General features: G+C 42.5%; 3 protein-coding genes across 3 annotated transcripts in view; 1 reads left to right on the top strand and 2 right to left on the bottom strand.

Annotated features, from left to right (window-relative positions):
* The window catches only part of LOC306785382 (S1 RNA-binding domain-containing protein 1-like), a 37,904-nt gene extending 20,312 nt beyond the window's left edge, over positions 1–17,592 (bottom strand). The window contains exons 1-14 of the mRNA XM_079279741.1: positions 17,533–17,592; positions 17,029–17,093; positions 16,375–16,795; positions 15,993–16,232; positions 15,682–15,848; positions 15,203–15,320; positions 14,919–15,057; positions 14,676–14,772; positions 14,333–14,519; positions 9,203–9,306; positions 8,499–8,606; positions 8,172–8,329; positions 7,586–7,676; positions 7,214–7,321 (exon numbers count right to left, since the gene is read on the bottom strand). Coding sequence (XP_079135867.1) covers positions 7,214–7,321; positions 7,586–7,676; positions 8,172–8,329; positions 8,499–8,606; positions 9,203–9,306; positions 14,333–14,519; positions 14,676–14,772; positions 14,919–15,057; positions 15,203–15,320; positions 15,682–15,848; positions 15,993–16,232; positions 16,375–16,795; positions 17,029–17,093; positions 17,533–17,562 — 2,033 coding nt within the window. The 5' untranslated portion in view covers positions 17,563–17,592. The remainder of the gene's footprint in view (positions 1–7,213; positions 7,322–7,585; positions 7,677–8,171; positions 8,330–8,498; positions 8,607–9,202; positions 9,307–14,332; positions 14,520–14,675; positions 14,773–14,918; positions 15,058–15,202; positions 15,321–15,681; positions 15,849–15,992; positions 16,233–16,374; positions 16,796–17,028; positions 17,094–17,532) is intronic.
* Positions 17,593–18,881: 1,289 nt separating this feature from the next.
* Positions 18,882–22,672, top strand: LOC306786150 (HLA class II histocompatibility antigen gamma chain-like). Its single transcript, XM_079280825.1, has 8 exons — positions 18,882–19,002; positions 19,107–19,186; positions 20,512–20,681; positions 21,015–21,079; positions 21,456–21,486; positions 21,561–21,773; positions 21,883–21,930; positions 22,130–22,672. Exons 2-7 carry the CDS (start codon positions 19,119–19,121, stop codon positions 21,921–21,923), a joined length of 588 nt encoding a protein of 195 aa, XP_079136951.1. The 5' UTR covers positions 18,882–19,002; positions 19,107–19,118; the 3' UTR covers positions 21,924–21,930; positions 22,130–22,672.
* Positions 22,673–22,820: 148 nt separating this feature from the next.
* On the bottom strand, positions 22,821–25,484 carry LOC306786151 (SLC35A4 upstream microprotein-like). The gene is made up of 3 exons (XM_079280826.1): positions 25,423–25,484; positions 24,552–24,650; positions 22,821–24,396 (listed from the first exon to the last, which is right to left on the bottom strand). Exons 1-3 carry the CDS (start codon positions 25,435–25,437, stop codon positions 24,199–24,201), a joined length of 312 nt encoding a protein of 103 aa, XP_079136952.1. The 5' UTR covers positions 25,438–25,484; the 3' UTR covers positions 22,821–24,198.
* Positions 25,485–26,243: the final 759 nt, after the last annotated feature.

The raw sequence follows: 26,243 nt of genomic DNA, 5'->3' as shown, positions 1-26,243 counted from the left end.
TGGATGGATGGTCGAAGCGTGGACACACACACACACACACACACACATACACGCGCTGAGACACAAAGTCAAAGATCGCCTCTTGGTGTAAAGCGATGACTTGGTGGCCCTGTAGGGTTTTCATTTATTCACACTCTCTTTTGCTTTCCTCTATTGTATACACACACATAAACACAGGCCTGCCTTTAGCCCCGTCCCGTCCCGGGGCAAAGTCATCAACTGACTCCCCTATCCGTTCCCCTACTGGTCGTATTTGAGACACACCCTTGGGCACGACACACACACACACACACACACACACATCATGACTGGCCCCCTGCTGCCCCTCAAGAAAGCCAACATTGGAAGAGATGGATACACACTTTGATACCTCATTACAGCCTTCTGGCTTACACAGCCCTAATGTAAATTAAAAACAGCTCCAGCTCATCAGATCAGTCAGAAAAGAAGAGGGGCAATAATATCATCAACTAATTTGATACACAGGACAAAAAGTTGGCGGGTCGGGGGAAAGCAGATTGAATTTTAGTTTGAATAAATTACTGTATTTCAAAGAATTCTAGGCACATTGATACAGACAATATGTGAATATATGTGGCGCAAAAAGATTCTTCAAATGGTCCAAAACCTTAATCTTGTAATATGGATCTGAAGTACCTCAAAACCTGACTGACGTTGTACTGTAGATCTTAAAAAACTTCAGTGCCATTTGTTTGTCAGGAGTTCATTTAACTCAATAGTAATTACTTTCGATCATCTTTGCCCAAATAAAGCTTGAGTTCATGGTTTGCATGAAAGTTGCTGATTGGCAGGCAAATTCTGATTTTAAAAAAGCTATGTAATGCGTTATTTAAATATATCTATATTACAGAACAATATGTAACCTTCCCTCATGTATCTGATAATAATACCTCTGATATCTGAAGAAAACAGTCGTGCTGTTTCTTGTTTTTTTAAATGGCTTTCATAATGAAGTGTGAGGTGGGCTTCTTAGTGTGAGAACTGTAAGTGAGCCAAACTCAATGCAAAGTCACTAACTAGGAGTTACCTGATCTATCAAATCAAACCGATGCCATCAGATGCAAAAGGCATCGTGGGGCTCAATTGGAATTGATTCATAGCAGTCTACCAGTTTCAACCAGTTTCAACTGGTAGATTGTCCAAAATTCTCGATGGCTTTCAAATCAGACACTTGCGAGAACTTGGGATTGCACACACACACACACACACACACACCATATAGTGCCGTACTACACTGGCTCTATCGGTCACTTTCTTTGTCCACAACTCAGTCTGTGTTCAAGATGCTTGGATTGAACTCATTTTACTGCTGTAGAAGGAGCTGTGATGTCACATGTTACCAGCCCAAAATAAATTCATGCAAAAAAAAGACGCACACACACACATTTTTCTGGTTTCTCTGTCCCGGCTGCTCAAACAGCTTGGGTCCATTGTTCAGTCAGCTGCAAAGCTTGACCTCAGGGGGACAAATTGAGGGACGCACCATCTCTCTCACTCAGACAGACACACACACACTCAGACACACACACACACACACACACGTCGGGTCTGAAGACGATGACATTTTTCACAGAGAAAAGCGTCCAAATGGCAGGTGTCAGGGGCCGTCAGTCTCCAGCATGGCGCTAGAAGGCAGGCAGGCACACGCACACACACATAAACTCCAACTGCCAGTGTGAGGCACGTCTGAAAAGAGCAAAGCCTCACAGACACTCACGTCAATCTGGTAGCAGCAAAGGCCTGCACTTGTGTCACGCAGAAATGCATGCACACCAGCATGCAAACACACACACACACACACCAAATCGCGGATACACACACAGCGTGTCACACAGACTCATCACACATGTTTGTCACACGCAGGACCGTCGCAGGGAACACTGGGACCCTAGGGGCGGACGGGTGGAAGGGAGAAGGGACAGAGGCTGACCACCAGTGAGGCATGGTGGGAGACGAGAGGGGGCTGTGGGTGATATGGAGGAGGCTGGCAGATATTCACTGTCCGCCACCTGCGAATGCCAAAGGTCCACAGCCCGACACCTCTTTTCTACCAATGACGAAATACACACACACACACAAGCACAAGACCTTTTCAAGAAACCGTCGTACCATCTGCTTTAAAATAAAGGTGCGCAAGACAAAAGAATTGAGGGTCAGAGGGTGTCATGTGCTGTACAGATTGTAAAGCTTCTAGAGGCAAACTTTGTGATTTGTGCTTTATACATAATTGATGAGACTTAACTTTTCAGTTTAATTCAAACGGCTCTCAGAGGGTTGGAAGCAAGGAAAGACAGAGAAAAAAATAAATCAGGAAAATATAGAGGGAGGACACAGAGGTTACAGCCAGAGCAGTGCCTCTCCTTCATCACTTTCACCCACCAAACGGACAACGAACAGTCTAAAGACGGGCAGAAGAAAGTATTTCAGTTTTCTGGGAGCAACAACTCAAAGCAGAAGCTCCTCTATCCATCCTGTGTTAAGTCAAAGACGTAACCTTTTCGTCCTGTACCCATGGGTTCATTATCCTCCTCTGAATTGAAGACACACCCCACAGCCAGGCTGAGGCCTTTCCATGCCTCCAAACCCACCCGTCCCCCCTGCTCTCCCTTCTATCCTACTGTCAAACTTTCGATTAGGCCTCAGAGCCTGGATCAGTCATCGCTGGTCCTGCCACTGTATGTTCATCACTCACTCAGCCTGGCCCTGGGAGCATGCCTGCACATAGGACATGACAGGGGACACACACACACACACACACACACACACACACACACACACACACACACACACACACACACACACACACACACACACACACACACACACACACACACACACACACACACACACACACACACACACACACACAAATACAGTCTACACCACTGTCCTACAGGTCCATCAGCTCGCCAGTAATAATGATCTCACCCCAATAGGACGGAGCCGGAGGGCAAGACGGTCAAGGTCTTGCCCTCGGGATCGTCAGGCATGTTAGTGTGTCAGGGCGGGCGTACACTGCTGGCTGTTTGGTAATGTTTCCTGCTGCGACTGCTCAAGTTGCTCCTGGACAACTCCAAGTATGAACCAGTCAAGGAGAGAACAATGACTACTACTAGAAAGAGAGACGGCCTTCTACTCTCATCAGCTACAGAGTACAACACCGGGCAAAGTCAGAGCGAAACAAGTCTAAATAATAAATTAATGAATTGATTTCATGTTACAAGTTACATTGTAATTAATTAAGTAATTAATTCACTGCAAGCAAAGATGCCGACCCTCAAGGATGTTCATGAAAAAGAGTAACCGGGTCGGTCATCTCTCTGCCTTCAGGCCTGACGGAGCAAGTGGTCAAGAAATTGGATGTGGTTTGTGTTTGCCTTTAGCTGTGGTTCGTTCGTGTGTGTGTGTGTGTGTGTGTATTATCACCATTGCCCAAAGATCCCCCTAACCTTAGCCCACATATTCTTGCCCTCTGATATCATTAACATCCGCTTGCTGCAGCCAAACACTGTCAACTTCTCATTCTTCATGCATACAGCCCCAAACACTCACATTAATTAATTAACATTCAAATGTATTATAGTTCAAACACAAGTTGTGAAAGCAAATAAAGGTTAAGTTTAGTTGAACAAGCTGAAAGTAGCCACCACATGCCTCAGACAAATAAAATATGACGAAAGTCAAACTCTCTGAATTCAATCAATCATTTTCCTCATTTGACAACTCAACCTTCAACCACTAACCCACAAACATCAATGTTAAAGTTTTGCCTGTGACATTGGTTGGCTTAGTAAAGTAGTTGAGAAAGTCAGTTTGAATACAGTTTGCATAACTTTGAAAGGGGATTAATGTGAACCCAACCCATCACTGTCTGTAGGCGGATTTGTTTAGATTCCAGCGAAGAAATGGGATCCAATGACAATATGTTGGCGCTTCTCAAAAGCACAGGAGTTACAACATGAGTGTTGACAGATCAGGACTCACAGTGACATGTGTGCGTGTACTCATCAGCTCCTCTTACACACCAGAGACGTCACCAAGCAAAACACAGCAACAAACAGGTTGCAATGCAAGAAAATAGGAAAAACACCAAGGGGGTTGAATAACTTTGCAAAGCAGTGTATGTCCTCGTTTAAGTTGCTTTTCTAAGTTGAACAGTTGTCGGTAGGATTATTAGGTTATTGGATGTCTGATGTATTTATGGCATGGACAGAGATTTAGATAATTGGACACACACTGGCCGGCCTTTCATACACATTCAAACCTATTTCTCCACCTAAATGACACAACTTCGACACACCAACCTGTGCCCTCATTCAGCTGTCTTCAGCAAAGGCCACACTGCTCAAAAACAAAGATGGAAGAGAGGTGACTCAGTGAGTCTACTCTAACAGGACTAAAGCACTGAAAACTGCATACACACAAACACACAAGTAAGGATGTCCCGCAGGCGGCCATTTCTGGCTGTCATTCCAGCTGAGCACTGAGGCGGACGGACAGAGAGAGACAGGCGGGTGGGGAAGAAAGGGTGGAGGAGGTTGGGGGGTGGTGACACAATGAAGGCTCACTGGGAGACATGAAGCAGATGGTGCAAATGAGGCCGGGGTCTTTAATGAACTGCTGCACTGTCGAGGCGGAGAGGAGAGGGGCTCTAACAGAACTTCTGCCAGAAGTCAACACTGACAATGTCTTATTTTAAAGGCTGATTCCACCAAACAAGGTAATGACGTTAAAAACGCTGTGGCCAAAATATAAATCACTATATTTTCACATACACATTCCTGAGGTGAGTTGTTTTTTGAGCCAGAATAAAAGTAGCTGAGGACGACAGAGAGAGAGAGAGAGAGAGAGAGCGAGAGCGAGAGCGAGAGCGAGAGAGAGAGAGGCAGACAGACAGACAGACACAGAGACACAGCGAGAGAGAGAGAGAGACACAGACAGACAGACAGAGAGACACAGAGAGAGACACAGACAGACAGACAGAGAGACACAGCGAGAGACACAGACAGACAGAGACACAGAAAGGGAGAGAGAGACAGAGACATAAAGACAGACAGAGAGACAGAGAGAGCAGAAAAAAATAAGGGAAGCCATGGACGGTAAAGTGGATAGACCAAACGTGACTTTGTAAATACATTGAACCTACACCATTCTTTCAACGCCTGTTTGAACCTCCTTGGGTATAAAGTCAGTCGGCAAGCGCTCGAACATCCAGCAGCACAAAGAACCGCGACGTGTATCAGAAACTGGGTCAATTAATTGTACTGGGGACATTCACAGCGAGCACTAAGACCCCTCGCTGCTTCTGATGCTACGTGGCCAGTCTCCGTCGTTGCCATCAGCTGTGCTGCCGTCGTAATGATGTTTATGGCAGGTCAGGGTCAGCTGTGGGTCAGTCAGCAGGGGAGTAAGACCCTCAGAGTCACTGCCCTCCCATCATCATCTATCAAGGGAGGCGTGTGTGGAAATAAGAACATTAGATAGGACCATTGACCCACATTACATACCACAGACATTCTGTTTGTCTAGTATACGACATAATAATAATATCATTTTGGTGATTCAATTATTGATAATTTATGCAATACATTTGTCCCGAAAAGCCATTTCACTTGTTTAAAACGTGCTTTGAAGAAAAACAGGCATTTCATATTTTAATATCTTTAAACATTTCATCAATCACCGATTAAACACTTAAAATGTTAACACCTACATGTCAAAATAATATCTGCTTTTCACCGCGTTCTGATGAGGACAGTAGTTGTATTTTAGCAACTTTAATGCCTTGTTGAGAGATCCAAGTATCCGTGCATTATCCCACTGAAGACCCTTTTATAAAGGATATTAATAACATGTGACTCTATACACATTTTTGATGAGATCTATGGCCTTGCAATGGAGCTGAAATTTAATTGCCGCTGAGAAATGTGAGGTTAATCTACCAGATGATGGAAACGAAGACAGTGGTGAGGAAGAATGGCGAGAGCAGAGAGGGCGAGTGAAGGTAGAAAGGAGACGAGGGCAGAGACGAGCGTCTACATTTTAATACACACATTTAAGATTTAACATCTATGTTCCTGAGCCTACATCAGCCGCGGTCCAAAGAAACCAAAGTGAGGCTTTAGACCAGATGACTCCAGGACGATATCATCTGGATAACAACAACCATACTTACGGCTAACGTCAAAATAACATCTCTCAGCTCTTCCAGAGTTCATGCACTTGCAAAAGCCTTTTATTCTACAGAACCCTACCAAGGCAAAGGCAGACCATTTACACATGTGTTACATGCTGCAAAAATACAGTTAATCATATCAGGTGATATGGGACATTCAGCCAGCACCACATCAAACACAAGTACAACATTCTCACGCGCTGTGAAAAGCACGAGTGCCATTAGCTCCAGCGAAAGAATGAATAAGAGAGACATCATGTCAAGATGTTAAATCATGAAAATAATCAAGGGGAAGTTAACTTAATAAACGCCCCACTTTGACTGTTTCTGTTCTTGCAAATTGACAAAAAATGGAACTTAAGTGAAAAGAAATGTGGGCTATTACACCAAAGGTATGACCGCTGAAGTGTGTGTGTGTGTGTGTGTGTGTGTGTGTGTGTGAGAGAGAGAACTCAAAGATACTGTCAAAACGCTCATATGCAGACACACACTTCCACGCACAGCTCAGAATCATTCTAGGCTGTGCTCCCAATGCTAACCTCAAGTCAACAAACACACATGGAAGGCAGCGAGGAGAGGCCAGTGGTTATTATGTTTGGACCGAGGTTCTGTGCCGTCGTATTGTGAAGTGCGGACTGGGCCTGGTTACAGACACAATGTGCACCGCAAAAACGTCTCTTTAAATGGACCGAAGTGAAACCAAGTCCAGATGGCTTTAATAGACGGTATTCGCTTGAGGGACACATTCCAATTAGTCTCTCTCTCTCTCCATCTGCGTGCAGCTCTCTCGCTCCCACACGTTCTCCTCCTCCGTACTTTATTCTTTCACATTGCTAACTCCCTTTATTCAACCGACCTTTCCCCTCCACACACCTAGCTTTCATTCATTCATCGTCATCATTCCAGGAATTTGGCCCTCTGGACAGTAGGGTTCATACCGTGAATGTGCTACAACCAGTTGTTTCTTTCCAGGGTCACTGGGGCCTGTTCTAGCATGCACTGGGTGAAACGTCTTACCAGTAGGACACGTCCAGAGGGTGAAAACAGCGCCTGGAGATGAGGTCTGCGAAGACGGACTCTGTCTCACGGCACGCGGTCCCGTTACCAATCACAACCTTGGCACAGCTAGTGTGGACAAGAGAGAGAGCAGAAGGACAAAGAGGATTATAAAATGCAACCATAGAAATGCGTTTTAAATATTACGTTCATTGATAAAACAGACATGATGAGTCATGAATGCTGCTACATACATACCGACAGGAAAGTTACAGCATTAAAAACATTGATTAATACAAAACAAACATCCGTTAATCAGACATTTTCTGACACTATTTAACTAATTAAACGGTACACTTTAAACAGAGACTTTTTAGACACTGGCAGCAGTACCTGTATTTGGTCATGAGGTGGCACAGTTTCTCCGATTCTCTTTGTTGGCCTGTATTATGCAGGTACACCACGTCAGTATGAAGAATCTGACCTGAGAGCAGGGAGATGAAGACAAGCGGGAGGAAACACAATATTGCTGATAAAGTATTGTGTTGACAAGCGGGGGACCAAGAGACTACGCTATATAACCAGCTAATGTCTCTGCACTGTATGCCCTACGTAAATAAAATGATTTATGAACTCAACATCTGCAGGAAGTCCAGCAGCTGAAAGTTAGCCGCTTCCGCAGATGGAGGAATGCAGCTCTGACCGGAAGTCACATCAGCTGGGAAACCATCAAACCTGTGAGCACACCCTGCTGGGCCTGACATCCAAAACATACCGGTGTCTGTCTGCGTTAAGTGTGTCAGCGTTACTTGTGGCCACCCAGAGGGTGGGACCTACCCTGGCGCATATCTCATTTGCATATATCATTTGAATATCTGAAGCCTATTGGTCTGGTCTTACGAGGATCAGAGCCCAAACTGTTTTAGATGCAGAGGTAGGTGGTGTACACATGAGTTCAGTACACTATGTGGTCACTTACTAGTGGGGGAGAGAACTGCCAGCTTACAGCCATGTCTAAAGCCAGGGTCCACCCCCATGATGACACAGCCCCTCACTGGAGAGACCAACAGCCACTGCCGGAGGTTTCGCACAAACATGGCGATCGACTCCTTCTCTGCTGCACTTGTCAGCTTAGTCCTAAAGAGACGGGATGCAAGAGAGAGACAGAGATGATGGGGGGGGGGGGGGGGAAGAAAAAATGTGAAAACGGAGGAGGAAAGAAAGAGGTGCGGTATGGGGAAGAAGAGGGAATAGGGACACAGCGTAAATGAATAAGACCCTGAGAGCACATACACACTCAAAATACCTGTAACTCCTCGTGAGGAAAGGCAGAATAAGCCTTTTATACGAGTCCTCTACAGCATTCTTGATGATTGCACGAAGCTCTTCTTTTGCAAACGTCTTCGGCCTCCACCTGCATTAAAACAGCAGGACAAAGGTTGTTGGTTTTTTTCTCTATGGCCCATTTTCACTGATAAATAAAATGTATAGAATTAAATCTGACTTCTGCAAACTAACTCCCTCCCTCTCAGGAGAAAATATGTCACCCATCCCATCTCACACGCAACAAAAATAAATGTTACAAATAAATGTTATTGCATTTTCAAGCAACCAGAGTGTTGCACATATGGTGCAATATTAACAGGCCATTCCTTTAAAACAAGCACGACAGCCTCATGATTAAACATTTCATTTAATGTTAATTCTTTAACCTTTATTTATACAAGATAAATTGACTGAGGACATATGTCAACTTCACTTTATTTGTTTGTGTATTCCACATAACAAATGACAAGTTTATAATATGTTAATGACATTTTCTCTAACCTAAATGGATATGTGAATAAAACTAAATGATGCAGCAGAACGAAATAATTCTACCAAAGAGTTCTACCAAGAAAATCTCTTATTTTAATCCTCGTTTATTTAAACTGTAATTTGTGGGGAAAGCTTTTGAGTTTCTGCTCAACTCGGTTATTTCTCAACGTAGAAGTGTGTCGCGTTGCTGACCTGTTGTTGATGCACCAACAAGTGAAGTCATTCTTCAACCTGTCGGGAATGTTCACCTTCACTGTCAAAATCTTCAGATTCTCGCCTCGGTTGATAGCCAGAGTCTGTACAAAAACACACACACACACACACACTACCTGTTTAATGCAATACAACAAACTGTATTCAGTGCTCATGAACGCAGAGAAAAAGGAAGCAAATACTTTCAATTGACATGCGATTTGTACACACAGGGCTTTTTGGGGTTAGACAAGGTTACTGTATATGTCTATGTGTAAAAAACACACACACACCCAAACCTCCACACAAAAACGAAATCTTTTAACTCTCCACAGACGAGCGTGTAAAAGCGATGAGCCTAGGAGTGTATCCTGTGGCCAGGCCCGTCGTGTTGTGTGCTGGTTCCCCCCTCAGAGGAACTGCTACATGCTGTTAAGCAAGCTGTAGTAAGTGTCTGACCTTTTCAGTGGGGAATCTTTAGCCCGCCGCGGAACAGGGCCAAGAAACAAAACGTCAATCTGGAAACCAAGCGGAAGAGGCAATCTGACAAATGCCACCACTACGCCACCATCAGCGCCGAGACCGCGAGGCCTACCCCCACCCGCACCCACACACGTGGTGCCACAACCATTACCGCTCAGCAGCACCCTCGGATGTGCTGAACACACACACACACACAAAAATAAAAATGGAAAACACAGCTAATGGCACAGCAGAGGCGAGATTTAATGCAGCGAGCATGCTTGAATTATGATGAAAGTTAGATTTCTCTTCTGCTGCCCTGGGCTGACACACCGACTGTGATGAGATTTCTCAAACAATCTTCATCAAAGCACTGTTTAGCATGCCGTTGAAGAAAAACACTTCTTTCTGGATTCTCTGAACAGCTGGGTAAGCCCAATAGTGAAATTTAAGTAGTAAATACAAAAAGGCCCTGTGTTCTCAGGGTTCAAAATACAAGATTAAGATTATCTTAATCTTGTATGTTGAACAAAAATAATCTTAGATTATTTTGTGTATGGATGACAAACAAAATGCCGTTTGACATGATTGACATGCATTACATGCCCTACACCGGTTTAATAAATGCGCGGTTGAACAAGTAAAATGTGCAAATGTTTTCAGTAAAACAAGATAAATGCCATTGGTTAAAAGTCTCGGACCAAAGAAAACCAATATATTTTGGGTCAGAATACCTTCGGCAATCACTTATACAGAAAAATGTGACTGTCTGTCCAAATGCTATGATGCTATGATGCATGGTATGCGGGTTCTATGTACCAGAAAGTTGCCAAAGCCAATCTTGCCATATGTCGCCAAGTGATAAACACAGAAACTCACAGAAACAAAACCTCAAAATTAATCTTCTCGTTGCCCAGTTGCCAAACCCTAACTGTGGTGAATGCAACTATGCCACCCCCCCCCCCCCAAAAAAAAAATTCTAAAGATGTGGCCGTCTCCCACAGTCTCTTTGCTCTGTTTTCCTTGGTAGCTGGCCGCTGTCCTCGCTGACGATGAACAACCTAGTGTCTGTATGTACGTGACGACTCTCACTTTCCGCCTGGGTTAGGTCACTGGTGGGAGACGGAGGGTGATCTCAGAGGAAGGGTGATGTGAGACAGAGTGTGTGTTTGTGTGTTAGACGGGCCAGGAGTGACATGTGGCCGAGCACCGGCCAAACCCTGACGAGACCCGACAGAACGTCTTTCCTAGACGGTCCTTCATCCGTCCACCCGCCCCCGAGGGAGGGCGGTCAGCCAACGACCGTCCTCTCTCTGTCTGTCTGCTTCGCTCTCTCACCCTTTCTTTAGAAGAATACCATCAACACATCCATCCATCCGACATATCAAGGACACACAAAAAGATACACACACATACCGACACACCCACACACACAGATTCACACACTTTTTTGACCTGGCTGACACACATGGGACACACTGTACAATAACAGTTGAACTGAATAAACATTTTCCATTTCAAAATTATTTTCTCTTCCTGACTCACATTTCAAAACCTCTCTGTAGATTTTTCAGACCATATTTGACATAAATAGATCGTTTAAGATGTAAATAAATGGTTTAAAATGTTATTTTATGAAGCCAAAGATTGCCTTCAATAAAAGTTAGGGCTTAGCTGTCGAGGTGCAAGAGGGTTAAATATAAAATGGAAGTGAGCGTATGATGTTCCTGATAAACAACGATAACCGCTGAAGCATATGGAATGTAAGCTCCATTTAGTGAATACTTTTCTTATGATCGTACGGTTCCAGATAAATATAGACTCTCTAAACATCGACGGGGATAAGTCACCACAGGGGGCCGCGGCCCAGCACGACACACGCTGGTCCTTTAACACAAACACACGGGCCGCTGAGGGAGACCTCCGCACTCCTTCTGTCCCGCTTACTCTCTCGTATTTTATCCAAAAACAAACACGACACAGCGCGGCGTCTGAAGGTCTTTGATGGAAGAACAAAACTTCAGCTCAGGGCGAGGAAGAAGAGAGCGGGAAAGAATCTCAATTAGCACTTAGTGTACTTCATAGTTTAAAATGTGGCTTTACCAAATGTGTTTGTCTTTATTTCATTATCTCAGTTGTAAATATTTACCATGAGTACCAAATACCAGGGGTAAGAAAACTAGCAGGGGATTAAACAGACCAGAGAACACTATTTAAAATAGTTAAATGACTACGCCACAAATATTTACATTTTCGGGTGGGGGCTTTCTTCTTAAAATATAAATCATTGTTAATATGTGTAAAAAATGTGACTGCCATTTGTTTTTATCATATATTGAACCAGCGGTAGTTATCATCTTCTTTACAAACACTAAAACTAAAGTGTTAGTTTATGTGAGTGACAATACAAATAAACTTGTTTTTCTCCACCTGTCCATCAGAAAAGAAGTGTTCAATTGATTCAACAGTTCCATTTACCCAAGCTGCTCTGCAGGCGAGCCCCACGCCGAAGCGCTAAACTACCATTTGATCGCAGCACAAATCGCATTAAAAATAGCCCGCTGCACATTCAACAAACCCGCCCTGGCAGACTGAGGAGCGTACCGGCTGCTAATAGCTATGAGGTGAATGTGAAGCCGAGGAAGAAGACCTCAAATCAAATCCGACGGAATTAAATCTGAGCTAAGCATCTCCACTCGATATGTCAAATGGCTTTAAGACATACTGAAGACCAGAGCCCTGTACACACTAACTTTAGAGAATGAAGGAAACCGTGACATAATTCTATAAAGGAAATCATCAAACAGGGGACTTTTTATATCCCATAACTCTGCATGATCGAAAATGCTATTTTTTTTGAGGGATGAAATAAATGAATCAATTCTTTGAAAATGTTGACAATCAAATAGAAAATACCAAAACGTTCTCAGGTTCCAGCTCCTAATTGTTAGAATTTGCAGCTTTTCTCGTGCGATTGTGGAATTAAATGTATTTGGGTTTTGGTTGGTTGGATAAAACGAGCAATTTGATGACATCCCCTAAAGTATGTTAGAGACAAAACTGTTAATAATAGTCAGATTAACTGAAAATGAACATTAGCATTAGTCGCAGCCCCATACCTTTAATCTCAAAGTGCATTTGATACAGACATGAGGACTGAATGTTCACGTTTCATCCTTCTTTAGTCTTACTACTGTCTTTATATTACATATTGGTCTTTGTATGTCATCGTCTAATCATTTAAAACATGTAAAATGTATCCCTTTATGAATTAACTGGCTTCTTTTGTCTGCCACCACATTCTTTTTTTATCAACTCCGAAGCCTTTCTATCTCTCCCTTCATAAAATGGTCCTTTTCCTTTATCAAACCACCAGAGCCGGGGCTTAATTAAATGTGCTAAAGCAAACGGGGGAGTGTGTGCTCACACACATGCCTCCTGTCAAAACACATCTCCCACCTACTCCCCCTTTGCGACAACTTGACGGCTAGAAAAGGTTCATTTTAGCCGGAATCCGACAGCTAGCAGGGTCACGGCAGCCTGTGGATTAACGCTCCATGACAAAGGCGAGTCATCGAATTAAAGGCCTCTCATACATGGGAGAGGAGGAGGGAAAAGGGGAGGTGTGGAGTGGAGGGCTGAGGTTTAGTCAGAAAAAGAGGGAGTGGGGCAGAGCGAGGCGAGAGAGTGACGGACGCTCCTCAGCGTCGCTCATCTGTTCATTCTCTCCCTCCCTTTACCCCCCTCTCTCTCCCTCTCCCCATCCTTCCGTCCGCCTGTGGGCCCAGCAGCAGTAGCTGTCACTACAGGAGAACGCCTGTCAATCAAAGCCTCCTAATCCAATGGCATGTCGGCAGGGGACATGTCACATATGTTAAGAGGGGAGAATGCGGGGACTTGCAGGGTGTGCTTGTGTGTGCGCATGAATGTATGTGTATGTGATTGTATGACTGTAGGGCAGAGTGCGGTTGCCAGAGAGTGTGTTGTGGCAGAGAGGCAGCGGGTGATGGAAGCTGTGGTGACACATGAGGCCCGGGACCAACTCTGAGTAACCCACTAGTCACTAGAGGGACTGAGGGGGAGCAGAGGAGGCAGAGCAGGGCACAGGAGGGGTACATGTGGAGGCACAGGCAAGGCTAACTGCGACTGACATGGCTAGCATTCAGGAGCGGCACAGATGAAGCAGACAGAAATGACACAAACACAAACAGATGGTGTGCATTTGTTTGAGAGAGAGAGAGAGCGATAGAGAGAGAGAGAGAGAGTGCGTGTGTGTTTGTGCGTGTGTGGATCAGTCAAGGCAAAAAACACAATACAGGTAAATTACCTTCAGAATGAATCAGCATACTTGATTAGTTTTTCATGTGTATAAATTGAATATGTCCTTTATTAAAGCTGTGTTATTATTTGTCCCCTTAGTTACCGTACACCATAAAGGCCTGTTGGCGTTTTTTAATTCGTATTTTCTATTTAAGTAGCAATAGCCAAAGGTTTGTGAGGGACATTTATAACAAGAACACCAGGGTTAACCCTTCATCTCGACCCTCCAGTGCTACTACAACATTGTAGTGGTACCAATAAACCTTAACCTAATTTGCAGGCCACAGCTCTACTTCAGGAAAGAAGGAAGGGAGGAAGGAGGAACCATAAACTGGTCTGTCTTGCTACCTGATGGGGCTGGATGCGTTGGATGTTGCAGCTGAAGTCACCGTAGAGGTGGAACTTGTCAATGTCCTTGTTTTTGTTTTTCTGGGCCCTGGGTTTCTTGTGGCCTTCGACAGACTTCTCCTGCTCTTTTTCCTTTAGTGCCGACTTGGACACAGAAGACTGGATGGTCACAAAGCTGTTCTCACACCTGAGACACAGCAAGAGAGAAACACAGAGGGAGAGCGTGAAGGAGGAGGGCACTGTATCATTACCAATGTAGCAGGTACAAGATACTCCGGTACCAATGTCAATGTAACACAGACCACAGTGGAAATTAAAATCAAAACGTTGCATGTGTTCTCACAATGTTTTCACGTAGGTGAGTGTCTCAGGGTCTTTGGATATCATATCAGCCAAGATGTGCTCCACACCTGTCACCACTTCTTCCACCGATGACAGACCTGACACACAAAAACACACCCACACACCATACTTAAAAACAGGCCACTTGTGAAACCTTTAATGAGCTCTATAAATATCAGCGCAAATTGAATTTCAACAATGTTGAGGGCTGTGTTTAATGTCTGAAATAATGTATGTGTCTTACCTTCAGTACCAGGTTTTACCCATGCCTTTAAGTCCAGAGTATGCGGTGAGTCCATGAGTGCAGAGGCGGCCGCCTCAAGGCCGAGTGCTTTGGCCCTGCGAGCCTTCGTCAGCTTACTGCCTTTCTTGTAGGGAGAATACTACACACAAAGACAGACGCACAGGACTGAGATGACTGGTAAGGATAGGTGTAAGGGACACATTCTGTGTAGATAAATGATATTACGTTGCCAAATGTCAATTTAAATGGCATATGTTGCTTTCGCATAAAAATGTGATTCTGACCACGTGATCCAGTTCATCAGCTGATCGGCAGCTCCTCAGATTTTGTTCCAGCTCAGCTGTCAGAACCCCATCCTTCTTCAGGGTCTGAACCACAGACTGGGTCTTCTTGGCTAGAGAGCTGAGGCAACACACACACAAGTAAACAAAAACAAAAAGAGAAACTGATTAAATATACAGCGCAAAATGATTACACACACACACACATATACAATTAAGTGACACACATGCACACAAGTAAAACAATCACAAACATGTGATACTGTTTCAGGCCTCAAAGCTTGGCCACTAGCACCATCTAGTGGCCAATGTCCGACATGCCTGCTCAGCACATGAGAAAGCATTTCAGTTACAGCTGTATAGATTAGACTCTGTACCGAAATGTGCTTATGAATGCATTGGATGAGTGCTGGCAAGAGGAGATGATAAGGTGTATTCGATTATTTTATTTGTGTTAAATTTAAGACGTTTCATTTGCCTACCATAACTCCTCATATATCAGCTGGACGTCTCGGACAGCATCGGCGTCCATGTGATTAATCATGGCTTTACGGTAGCGCACCATGAATGGCACCGTGTTCTCCTCACGAACCAGCCCAATGATATTTACACACACCCATCGCTCCACACATGTCAGGGTGGACAGCAGCTGAGGGGAGGGGCACATGCAAACAGTTCAACTATACACACAAATAGTTAAGCAGGCGGAAAGACACTGTTTGTCCACTATTAGTATCTTGGGGCAAGTAACACTTTTCCACACATCAAAACACACCGACAACCCCATTAGTACCTCTATCAAATCCCAGTTCATATTGAGTTCATTCCTCAAAGCGTTTGCTTCTGATGATGCTAAAGCAGTCGGTCGTCCCAAGCAGGCGCCACTGGTCTTCTGTTTCTTTTGACAGGGCTCATCAAAGGTGAAGTCCTCCTCCTCCATTTCCTCCTTCTTTGCTGTAAGCCCAGCTAGTGACGACCCCTCGCCTGCCCATCTGTCTGCCTGATGGCCATCTGACACGATAAATGACACCCTCTACAAGAAAAAACATCAGACAAAAAGAAGAGAAAAACATACAGGGATATAAATAAAAATATAAATAAAAGTCATCTTCTTGTTGTGCGTGTGTGTTTGTATGCAGATATACTCCTACTACTAAAACATCCGTGAGTCTTACCTCCTCCTTCATTCTGATACTTGGCCCACTCTCTTCGGCCTTCTCTCCCTCTGGACGGTCAGGTTGTTTAGCTCCTTTGTTTTCTGCAGCCTTATCATCTTTTTTGCCTATATTAATATGTTTCCTCTTTGCTCCAGCCAACACTGGTGCACCACAATCCTTCAGAACATTGGGGGTCTGTGTCTTTCGCGCCGCTGCAGGTTTGCGTGGTGCCCTTGGTTTAGGAACTTTTGGCACTTTAGGAGCTTTAGGTAGTTTGGGTGCTTTTGGCTCCTTTGGTTTAGCGGTTCTCTTGGCAGCTGCTTTCTTCTCCACGGCTGCTGCAGGAGCTTTGGCCACCCTGCTGGGGGCTTTTGGCTTTGGCTCTGTTGGCCTCCAATCATCAATATCCTCATCACTACTGATTATCTGGCAAAATGACCTGATGGTAGAGTAGATAACAAACGTGGAAAATCATCAAATTCCAATAACTAGAATAGGAGTTTGCTCTTTCTGCTACATTAGTATGTTTACCCCGGGTTAACATGCACTCCTTCAGCATTATAAAAACTGTCTAGTGTATCTAGTGGATTACACATTCTTATTTGCATATGAAAGTATCTATATGAAAAATCCAGATGCTGTTGTTGCACAACATGAATGAAAATCACTTACAAGTCGGAGTCTGAGTCTCTGATCTCCACAACTTTGGCAGTTGTTGTTCGAGGTCTTCGCATCATCTGTGAGAACATGGTGTTAGTTAGCTAGCGTTACATAAAGCTTTAACGTTACCGTTGAATCTAGCTAGCTAACATAGTATCGTTCAGGCTTAATTATTCAGCAGGTTAACGTTAAGTTATCCACAGATGTTAGCTAACTCTATATCATGTCGTCAGCAAGCAATGACAGTTAAATAGAAAGCAGGTACACTATATATGTGTTAACTTTAGCAGCAACATTTCATTTACAGAAGCAGATATGGACTTGAAAACGTTTACTAGCTATCACGGTAACGAACGTTAAAGCTTATGTTAACATTAGCTGGTATTTTAAATTTGGCGCTCCACGCTGACGCTAGCTAATGTTAGCTTGCTAAATGGCACAAAACATGGCAGAGACGTGTATGACACTATCTTTAAACAGAGCAGAAAACGTAGAAAACAAGCTGTGCATTCATACCGTTAAAATGCTCAACGAATGTGTGGGCATTCCGTTAGAAATCGTAGCTAGTGCAGCAGCGATGTCTACTTCCGGCAACAGTACGGGTTCAACCAATCACAGAGGGCAAAACATTTACATCCTCTTCGGTTGGCCAATGAGCTTACATTTCCCTCTACCGCCCCCTACTGGACTGGAGTGTACTACAGTAGGTTGGCAAATACAAATGTTCTTTTGGTTTCACGCTGATGATTCAAGAAGCTTTGAGACCATCCCCAGAGTGATTGTAAATTAGCATCTCAATATGTTCAGTCTGTAAATTATAAAACTTATACAAGAAGGCAGGGAAACTTTGGTAAATTGAAATCCCTACGAATAACTGAGACCATATGTAGGTTATTTGACCCTGGTTTTATTTTGACTTATTGTAAATTTACCAGTCTCCCTCTGGTCTCACCCCAGCCCTATGTCCCCCACTGCGCTCTCACTTCCTTAAATCAGCCACTCCTTCTCAAACGTCAGACTTTCATTGTATTTCCATTTCATGTTACTTTTTTTGTTCCTTGAAAATGAAAATAAAAACCCAAATACTTGTAATATAATACTAATATTAACAAAAGATAGATTGAACCAGTCAGAGTGAAATTTCCAAAAATCAGTCAGCTTCACTGACTGCTTCACTGACTTCACCTTTGAGGAGAAGCTATACAAAAGCTGCTTTGTGTAGATAAGTGTAGAGATCATTGGACTATTTCAGTTGAACCTAACAAGTCTGCAAGTATACACAGATTGTACCTACATGTAGTACCGACATATAGATATACAGAGAGGCAAGACGACATGATCCCAGGAGATCTCTGATCAGAATGTATTGATATTTATTTGAAATGTGTATGAAAGATATGAATGAAGTATAATATATATAAGATAATGACAATGTGGGGGCTGCTGGAGATTTCGGGACTTCAAAATTAGCTCAGGGGCTATGATTGTGAGCAAACTTGAAATGAAAAGAAATTCTGCTCATACCAAATCACTAATACTAATAATATCAACACAGTAATCACATATAATTTACTATATTCAATCTATTACCCATGGTACAGATATCCATTCTTTATATAGTAATTCAATCTGTTTCCCAATCATTACTGTATCATTACCATGTATTAATCCGTCAACAAACATTTCATTCTTTACAAATTTAAACAACATGGATATAAAAAGCTAATTTAACGTTTCAACCAGTTTCATAGTTGCTATATCTTGTCTGCCTGGTAACAGATGATGAGTCATCATGAGGAACCAATCAGAAATTCAGTTTGGAAAGAATCCAGGCGAACTAGAATTTGGTTGTTCAGGATGTCAGTGTGGGTTTTCCCCAGCTTGTTGCTTTCAGTTCCTTGTTTCTTCTCAGCCTTTAAAGCTAAAAACTCGCTGCATTCTGCCATTGATATTTGTGAAACAACTTGCAACTTGACCTGAATTAAGGTATGTGACTGTCCTTACTGTAAGTGCATGTTTGTGTTTTGTGTCAGCAGCATCACATTCAACATGCGTCATGTGGATATGTACCGGTATGTGCGCTTTTCCAGGTTTGTGTGAAGATGTCGGACCCCGAGACCTCATACCAGCCTCTGCTGGCAGCTACCAACCAGGCAGCCAATGCACAGGGGTGAGGATTTTGTATGTTTGTTTATCTCTGTGGGGTCCCAACACTACAGGACCAAAAAGTTGGTCCTCACAAAGTTAGCAACCATTTACCGTAAATGATGTTGGGTATTGTTATAAAAATAGAAAACAAATGAGGTGTGTTTTTACAATAGAAAAAGAGTTCCCTGTGAGATGTCATTTTGTCTTATATGTCTGAAGTTGAATGAAACTAAAGTTTGTATTGGTGGGACCAAACCATAACATTGATTATTAAGCATGTTGTAACCCATGTATAACTAACGAGGTATACTTTAATTAAAAGGTAACCACAGTGTATATCATTTGCTCTTCTTCAGATTTTTTTATGTATATTTTTCATCTGCCGATTAGCCATTAATTTCCATTTATCTACAATCAACAGACTCTTGAAGCTGTGTTGATTTGTGTGATCCATCAGAGTCTGTCAGCACTAACTAAAACATTACCAAACAACAATAATGGAACTGCTTAAAGCCACTTTAGGCATTTTTTGACATTAGGATAAACAGAATTGACTTGACTTGAAAAATGGACCAACTGAATACATTTATACACTCATGGAGTTATAGATAAGGATATCAATTTAGCAAAATAAAGGCTACAGTCCTTCAAATGGGTTGTAATTCAACCAAAAGTCTGTGGATGTCCATGTGGAATTGTCTCATTTTTATTTAACATCGATTCAGTACAGAATAGACATATCACTTAGCTGAGATTTAAAAGCTGTCTCAGAGAGGACAAGCATTTAAAGTCATGGGAATTTCCAAAGGAGGCCTTGTAAGCAAAAAAATAAAGGAAAAGGGCAGAAAAATCCAAACCTTTCACTCTGGTCTGCTTGGCAACAACTGACTTCATCTCTCAGTTGGTGGTGACGTATGCTGTTGACGGTAAATACCTGAGCTTCCGGTTTCAATGAAATGCCGTGAATCTCAGCCTCCAGTCTAGATTGTTTCTCATATTTGCATTTTCTGCACCCTCACTTTCATATCCATCTCTTTCTCCCACATTAATATTTAGTCCATATGACCGCCTTATTAGTGGTAGAAATCAATTAGCAGTGAGTGTCTTTATTCCTCTTTTTTTAAATCATCAATTGAGAAAGACGCACTGATCCTTGAACAGTTCAAATAGCTGATGCTCAACAACGTCCCGTCAACATAAAGGCTTTTTCTTAATTTCTCTCCTCATTTTGTCATTCTCTGTTTCTGTTTGAACTTCAATAAGTGAATGTCGAACAAGTCCTCCAAATTAAAGCGCCTTTCTCCACTCTACTCTCCTCACCTCCTCCTTCCTCCTCTTGCTCTCCAGTGGACGCTCCTCCCGGGCCTATAAGGTGGCGGGTCTAACCCTGTTGGCCTGTGTCCTGATCGTGGGCCAGGCGATGACCGTCTACTTCGTCTTCAGCCAGAAGAGCGACATCAAAACTCTGCGGGAGCAGAACGAATACCTGGGGTCAGAGATGACGAAGTCACGATCTGGTGAGGAGGCCAAATTCAGTTCAGATCCTTGTAGTCTGTTGACATTTAGCAAAATGTCAGACAAATCCCCAGTGACCTGCAATATTACTCATTAGATTTATGATAAATTAGTGTACTTCCTCTTTTTTATAAAGCCAGCTGAACCTGATCTGAAGTCTGATGGGATTTTCTAGAAGTTTTATGTGCGTTTCCTAAACAAATCGCATAGCAGCCATCTTTGGTTAAAGTTCAAACGAGACCGGATCCAAGATTCCTTTTTAACTTTCCCTTCCTGAGTGGATCTGTTTTTTGTCTCCTACCTCTCACGCACACTGTTTCTCTTTGTGTCTGTAGTCGCTGTGCCCATGCGGATGCCCATGAACGCCTTGCCCGAACTAATGGCTGTCACTTTGGACGACGTAAGAAATAATATGCCAATACCAGATTGGTTGATTTGATTTGATTTTTTTAACACATTTTTGATATCGATTCTCTACATTTGTTTTGTAAAGCAGGACATTTCAAATCGACTTTTCATTCATCTCCGACAGGTCTTTGGTGTTTTTGTTGCATATATGCTGCTAAAGATATCATCTGATATAGAAGCCAAGCAATTTTATCAGTCAGGCTCTAGTGACAATGGCGGTCCGGGTTTATTCTTTGGATGCAAAGATCCGATAAATAAATAAAAATCCATCTTTAATAAAGTAACATGTATCTGCCTTGTTTCTCTTGTGCAGTTGAGGATGTGGTCTTCATCTTTTTCTCTGTTTTGTTTCACTGATTCTATTACAGGATTCTTCGACCGAAGTCCCAGATAAAACTGGTATGTTCTGTATATATTTACTCTATTCATATATATATATACACACAGATTAAACTCCTCTCCTCTCGTCTCAGTCCCTCAGCAGGCCACCGTCTGCCAGCTGGAGGCGGCTGGTGTGAAGCCTATGCAGGTGCCGGGTTTCCGCCCGGTCTGTGACGAGCGCGGCCTCTACCGGGCCCAGCAGTGCTTCGCGCAGCACTGCTGGTGTGTGAACCCGGTCGACGGGCAGCAGCTCTCTGGATCCCTGACCAAAGGATACGCCCCTTGCGGCGCATCCGTCGGTGCCGGTGAGACGAGATAACTGGTCACGAAGTCACATTTATATTTGTATATGTAATAGCTCAAACCCTTGTTTGAGCTACGATGTTGCTGACGGTGACGTTTCTGTCTTTGTAGGCAGCATAAGCAAACTGTTGACTCTGTCTGATGATGCTTGATACTGAGGTGAGTACACGTCTGGTGTTCCTCTGCTTCTCCATGTATGTATCCGTATCTGTGAGCATCGCTGTACGTAGGAAGTTATTGTATGCCGCTGTAGTTTCAATGCAGTTGAATTATGTCCCATCAATAAGTGCTTTTTTCAAACTTTCTACTGCTTACTTTTTTATGTTATGTTTTCTGTTTCTCTTTTGGGTAATTGAAGCTGACGACATCACCTCCAGACACGAGCAACAGTTCAACTCCAACTCATTGTTTATCCACTTCGTATGTGTAGTACTTGAGAAGCACATCGGGTTTCATATACTGCCGATACATTTACAAATAATTACATTTATCTGCTTGCCATCGTCTTATACTCATCTGCAACCTATACTAAATTGACAGAGGTGACTTTTGCTATTGATTACATTCCTCCATCTGTCAGCTGCTTTTTAATGTCTGGTTAAAGTTAAGGATTTATTGGTTACTGTTTTTTTGACTTAAATGTTGTATAAGATATTGTCCCATGTCAGTTTGACTAAAACAACCTTTCTTTATATTTGGAAGTTTGTAAAGAGCGGTGACTATTTTACTAAATATACTTTTGTAATTCAGATAAACAGCATTGTCTCTTGAATGTCTGGCTAAAGGAGGAGAAACATATTTAAACACATTTGGGCACAATCAGGGACACTCCACTCTTGAGACAATGGTAAACTATTCTCCCCATTTATTTGAACAATCCAAATAAAAATCTTAATCACAACTCTGGTGGACTTCTTTTACAACGTCACAAAGGAATTTTAAACCGAGTGAAACCACATGATGACAAGACAGTGAAATAAAGCACCATCAACTGACCCATATTCTACTTTCCACAGCATGTCACGTGTTCAAAACAAGGAAGTAAAAATAAAAGACGGGACATTAAGAAACAGAGCATGCAATACAAAGACAGTAACATAATGATTGTCAATAGGCACAAGTTGTTTGTGTTCCAGTTATCAAACGTTCCAGTCAGAGTACAAACTAAAAGGAGCACGACCTCAATCTGAACTCAAATATGGCTTTTTGTGTCTAATACTAGTTACAGGCCTGACTGTGTACATAAGCATTGTGCATTAAATCCAACGGCAGCAATGGGTGGGTTTAATCATAAAGGACCTGCAGCTTTAGCATTATTTATGGATGTAATATTGACATTTATCCATTTTACACATGAAGCTGCCACCACATTATAGTAAACATGTCACTGTATCACAGACTTTCTTTGACAGGTTTTGATATTTCTTGGACACAAAAAACAAAATCCTTGATTATTGAAAGACAAAGTAACAACTTTAAATCCCTAAAACTCACACTAGTGCAAAAGATCAACTAGTTTCCAGCATATGAAATAGGAAGCCGAACCCCATCAGGAAAGGCTATTGCACACATGGCATGAGATGAAATCACATTCAGACCAGAGTAGGCACTCTTAATAATATATATATATTTATATCATAAAATACTCCAAATACACACTTTCATGTCTTGATAAAACAAGTGCAATTAAATCTACATCTTTCAAGAAAATGCTCACTTTGGTGTACGTTTTCATTTTCTAAAGCAGTTTGAGGTGGAATATATAGAGAAGTATTTATCATTGTGTGTAATTTGTAGAGTCATGGGTTATTTCTTTCATGAAAGTCTATAATTTAAAAATTAAAATGTTTTACAAAATGTAAAATTTACCTATAATCGCATGGAGAACTGCAAAGACACATCACACCATATTCTGCTCTAACACCTCCAAAAATGGAGGGTTTTGCCAGGTTTTACCCTGAAGAGCAACATGAGTGTGAGGTGAGAACATCTGTACAAGCGTTATCACCCTGAGCAAAAGAAGTGCACATTAGTAAAAGCTGCGATATTTGATTTCTGACCACTAGAGGGCAATAAATGACACATTTCCTCTTGGAGAGACGAACTATCTATCTGTACAGATAAAGGGTTATGGTGCGTTTCTCTCTAGTGAACCGCATAAAATCTAATCATTGACCATAATGGAAAGAAATACAGGGTCTCCTTTGTTCTGATCACCTGAATTGTAATACTTTCCACTTTCTGTCAGTCCCCCATATTCGAAGCAAGAGTCTCCTTACTCCATAAATTGGCTACTTAAGAATTTCCCTATTCATGTGGAAGCTGAAAATGAAAACTACAGAAAGGTTTTTTAATGATTTGTGTATCCGTTCCCATTTGTGGTGGCACCCGAAGCTTGTAGATGTCTCTCCTGCTCTTCCAGTCTTCTTATTTGGAACCTCCTTTAAAGTTGCGTATGTAGTCTTTGACGGTGTTTTCAATGTTGGGGACGGCATAGTTTTGTGCTGCATAGATACCTGTACACGTGCCTACGACAACACCCACCAAAGCTGGAGAGCGAAGTCTTGCAACAACATACCCGGCCAGAAAACCCTTCAGGAAAGGAGAACCCAGCAGACTGCCTCCCTAAGGACACATGGAAAGAAGACATTAAACCTGGTGCATGGTAGTCTGACCCGTGGTTTTATATCTACAGATGTTTAATAGATGCCATATCTGTGAGCATAACTCAAGGCAGATTAACCTGTGCATGTAGATATTAGTGCATGTGTGATCTTTACCGGAGGAACTCCAGCCTGTATCTCATCCTCCATCCGTCTCTGAATGTCTTCCAGCTGGTCCTTGAGGTCCACCAGGTCCTTGAGCTGGCCCAGAGGACCCTGCATGACACAGAAACAAACAGCAGGTTAGTGTGAGTATACTGATAAGGAATGTAACACAGATCTACAATTCATCAACACTAACTTAGTCCACTAGTTTCTTGTTGAATAGTGTTCAAACTAAACTGCCTGATCACTCATTCACTACCCTCACATAATGTAATGTTAGATAAGAGGTAATCAAACCACCTCCATCAGCTAGCATACTCTCATTTCTCTCCTCTCCTCCTCGTTTCCTTTTGTCTCCTCTCCCCCTCCCCTCTACTCCTCGTTTCATTTGCTCTCCTCTACTCCTCGTTTCCTTTGCTCTCCTCTACTCCTCGTTTCCTTTGCTCTCCTCTTCCCCTCTCCGTGTTTTTCCACAGTACGGCTAACGTTAGTTGCTAAATCAGCTACATTAACGTAATTGTGCGATAGATTGGCAGTTTGTCCTCAGCTCATTGCTTTGTTTTAACAGCTTATTTATGTTTGGTGTGTTTTTACGACACCTTCCAGCTGTTTAACCCACCCTCAATAAATCCATCAGTTAGCATAATTTCGTATTATTTTAACGTTAGCTAGCTAGTTAACAGCAAACTAACGTTACATAGCATTTAGGTTCAAGCTAACTAAGTTAAGCTAACAAACAACAGACTGCTAAGCTACGATAGCTAACTGTTCTACTTCATAACCTCTGCTGAGTGACATGGTCAGTTAGGCGGGTTGTTTTTAACACAGTAACTCAAACAGTATCGACAATGTGAAGTTAGCGAAGAAAGTTTAAAACTCCGACCTTGTCACCTGCCATAGCTTCAGTGTCCAGTGAGGTAAAGTCGCTCTTCTTCTTCTTCTTCTTCTTCTTGTGGCTTTGTTGAAAATCGACCTTACTGCCCCCTACTGGATAAACGACAAACCTACACAGGGATATTACAGGGAGGCCAAATACAGAAGAAGACTCTTTCAAAATAATAAACTAATTATAATGATTGTATGTGTGGAGACAGATTCGTGGTTACAGTAATTGGATGAGCCTTCTAAAATATTACCAACAGACATCTCCTCTCATGTTGAAGCCCCTTAAATTCCAAGTCGCAAGTTTGTGATAAAGCATAATTATAATTATTGGTTTCACACACCCCTCCATATTTCTAAATGTCTCAGGTCAAGCACTTTATCCTACAGTTAGTGCAGAGGTCATAAGATGCATCAACAATATCAAGCCTATTTCCCCCCTAGAAATAAGATGACACAATTGTAATGATGGACTGAGTAGCATTTCCTTATCAAGTTAAAATGAACAGGTCACCAGTATGGAGATCCTAGATGACGAGCCACAAGTGTGATTCGCAGAGCGACTGTGAAAGTGAGAGGAAATAGCAGAGCGTGACTGAGCAGGATGGAGAAAGGAAGTATTTAACAGAGAACATGAGAGTGATGACTGCAAGAAAAACATAAACTTCAGACTAATTTTCAAAAGGTTCATTTTGCCCAAATATGATTGACTACTCTTTAGACACTTGGTGGTTTCTCACTTTGTTACTAGAGGGCATGAACGTATTTAATCCTCACATTCTGCAGGACGGACGGTACATTAACTTTTCCTTATTCAGGATT

Source organism: Melanostigma gelatinosum, assembly GCF_949748355.1.
Source record: "Melanostigma gelatinosum genome assembly, chromosome: 12".
NCBI classification, from domain to species: domain Eukaryota; kingdom Metazoa; phylum Chordata; class Actinopteri; order Perciformes; family Zoarcidae; genus Melanostigma; species Melanostigma gelatinosum.
The sequence above is the reverse complement of the archived record's forward strand: the minus strand, read 5'-3'. Positions and strand labels throughout refer to the sequence as shown.

What these genes read in the sequence shown, in the direction of transcription:
- LOC306786150 (XM_079280825.1), top strand. Translation starts at nt 19,119, where the DNA reads ATGTCGGACCCCGAGACCTCATACCAGCCTCTGCTGGCAGCTACCAAC. An exon ending in GATGACGAAGTCACGATCTG is followed by an intron (nt 20,682 to 21,014) that starts GTGAGGAGGCCA and finishes TTGTGTCTGTAG; the next exon opens with TCGCTGTGCCCATGCGGATG. An exon ending in CGGCGCATCCGTCGGTGCCG is followed by an intron (nt 21,774 to 21,882) that starts GTGAGACGAGAT and finishes CTGTCTTTGTAG; the next exon opens with GCAGCATAAGCAAACTGTTG.
- LOC306786151 (XM_079280826.1), bottom strand. An exon ending in TACAGGCTGGAGTTCCTCCG is followed by an intron (nt 24,397 to 24,551) that starts GTAAAGATCACA and finishes ATGTGTCCTTAG; the next exon opens with GGAGGCAGTCTGCTGGGTTC.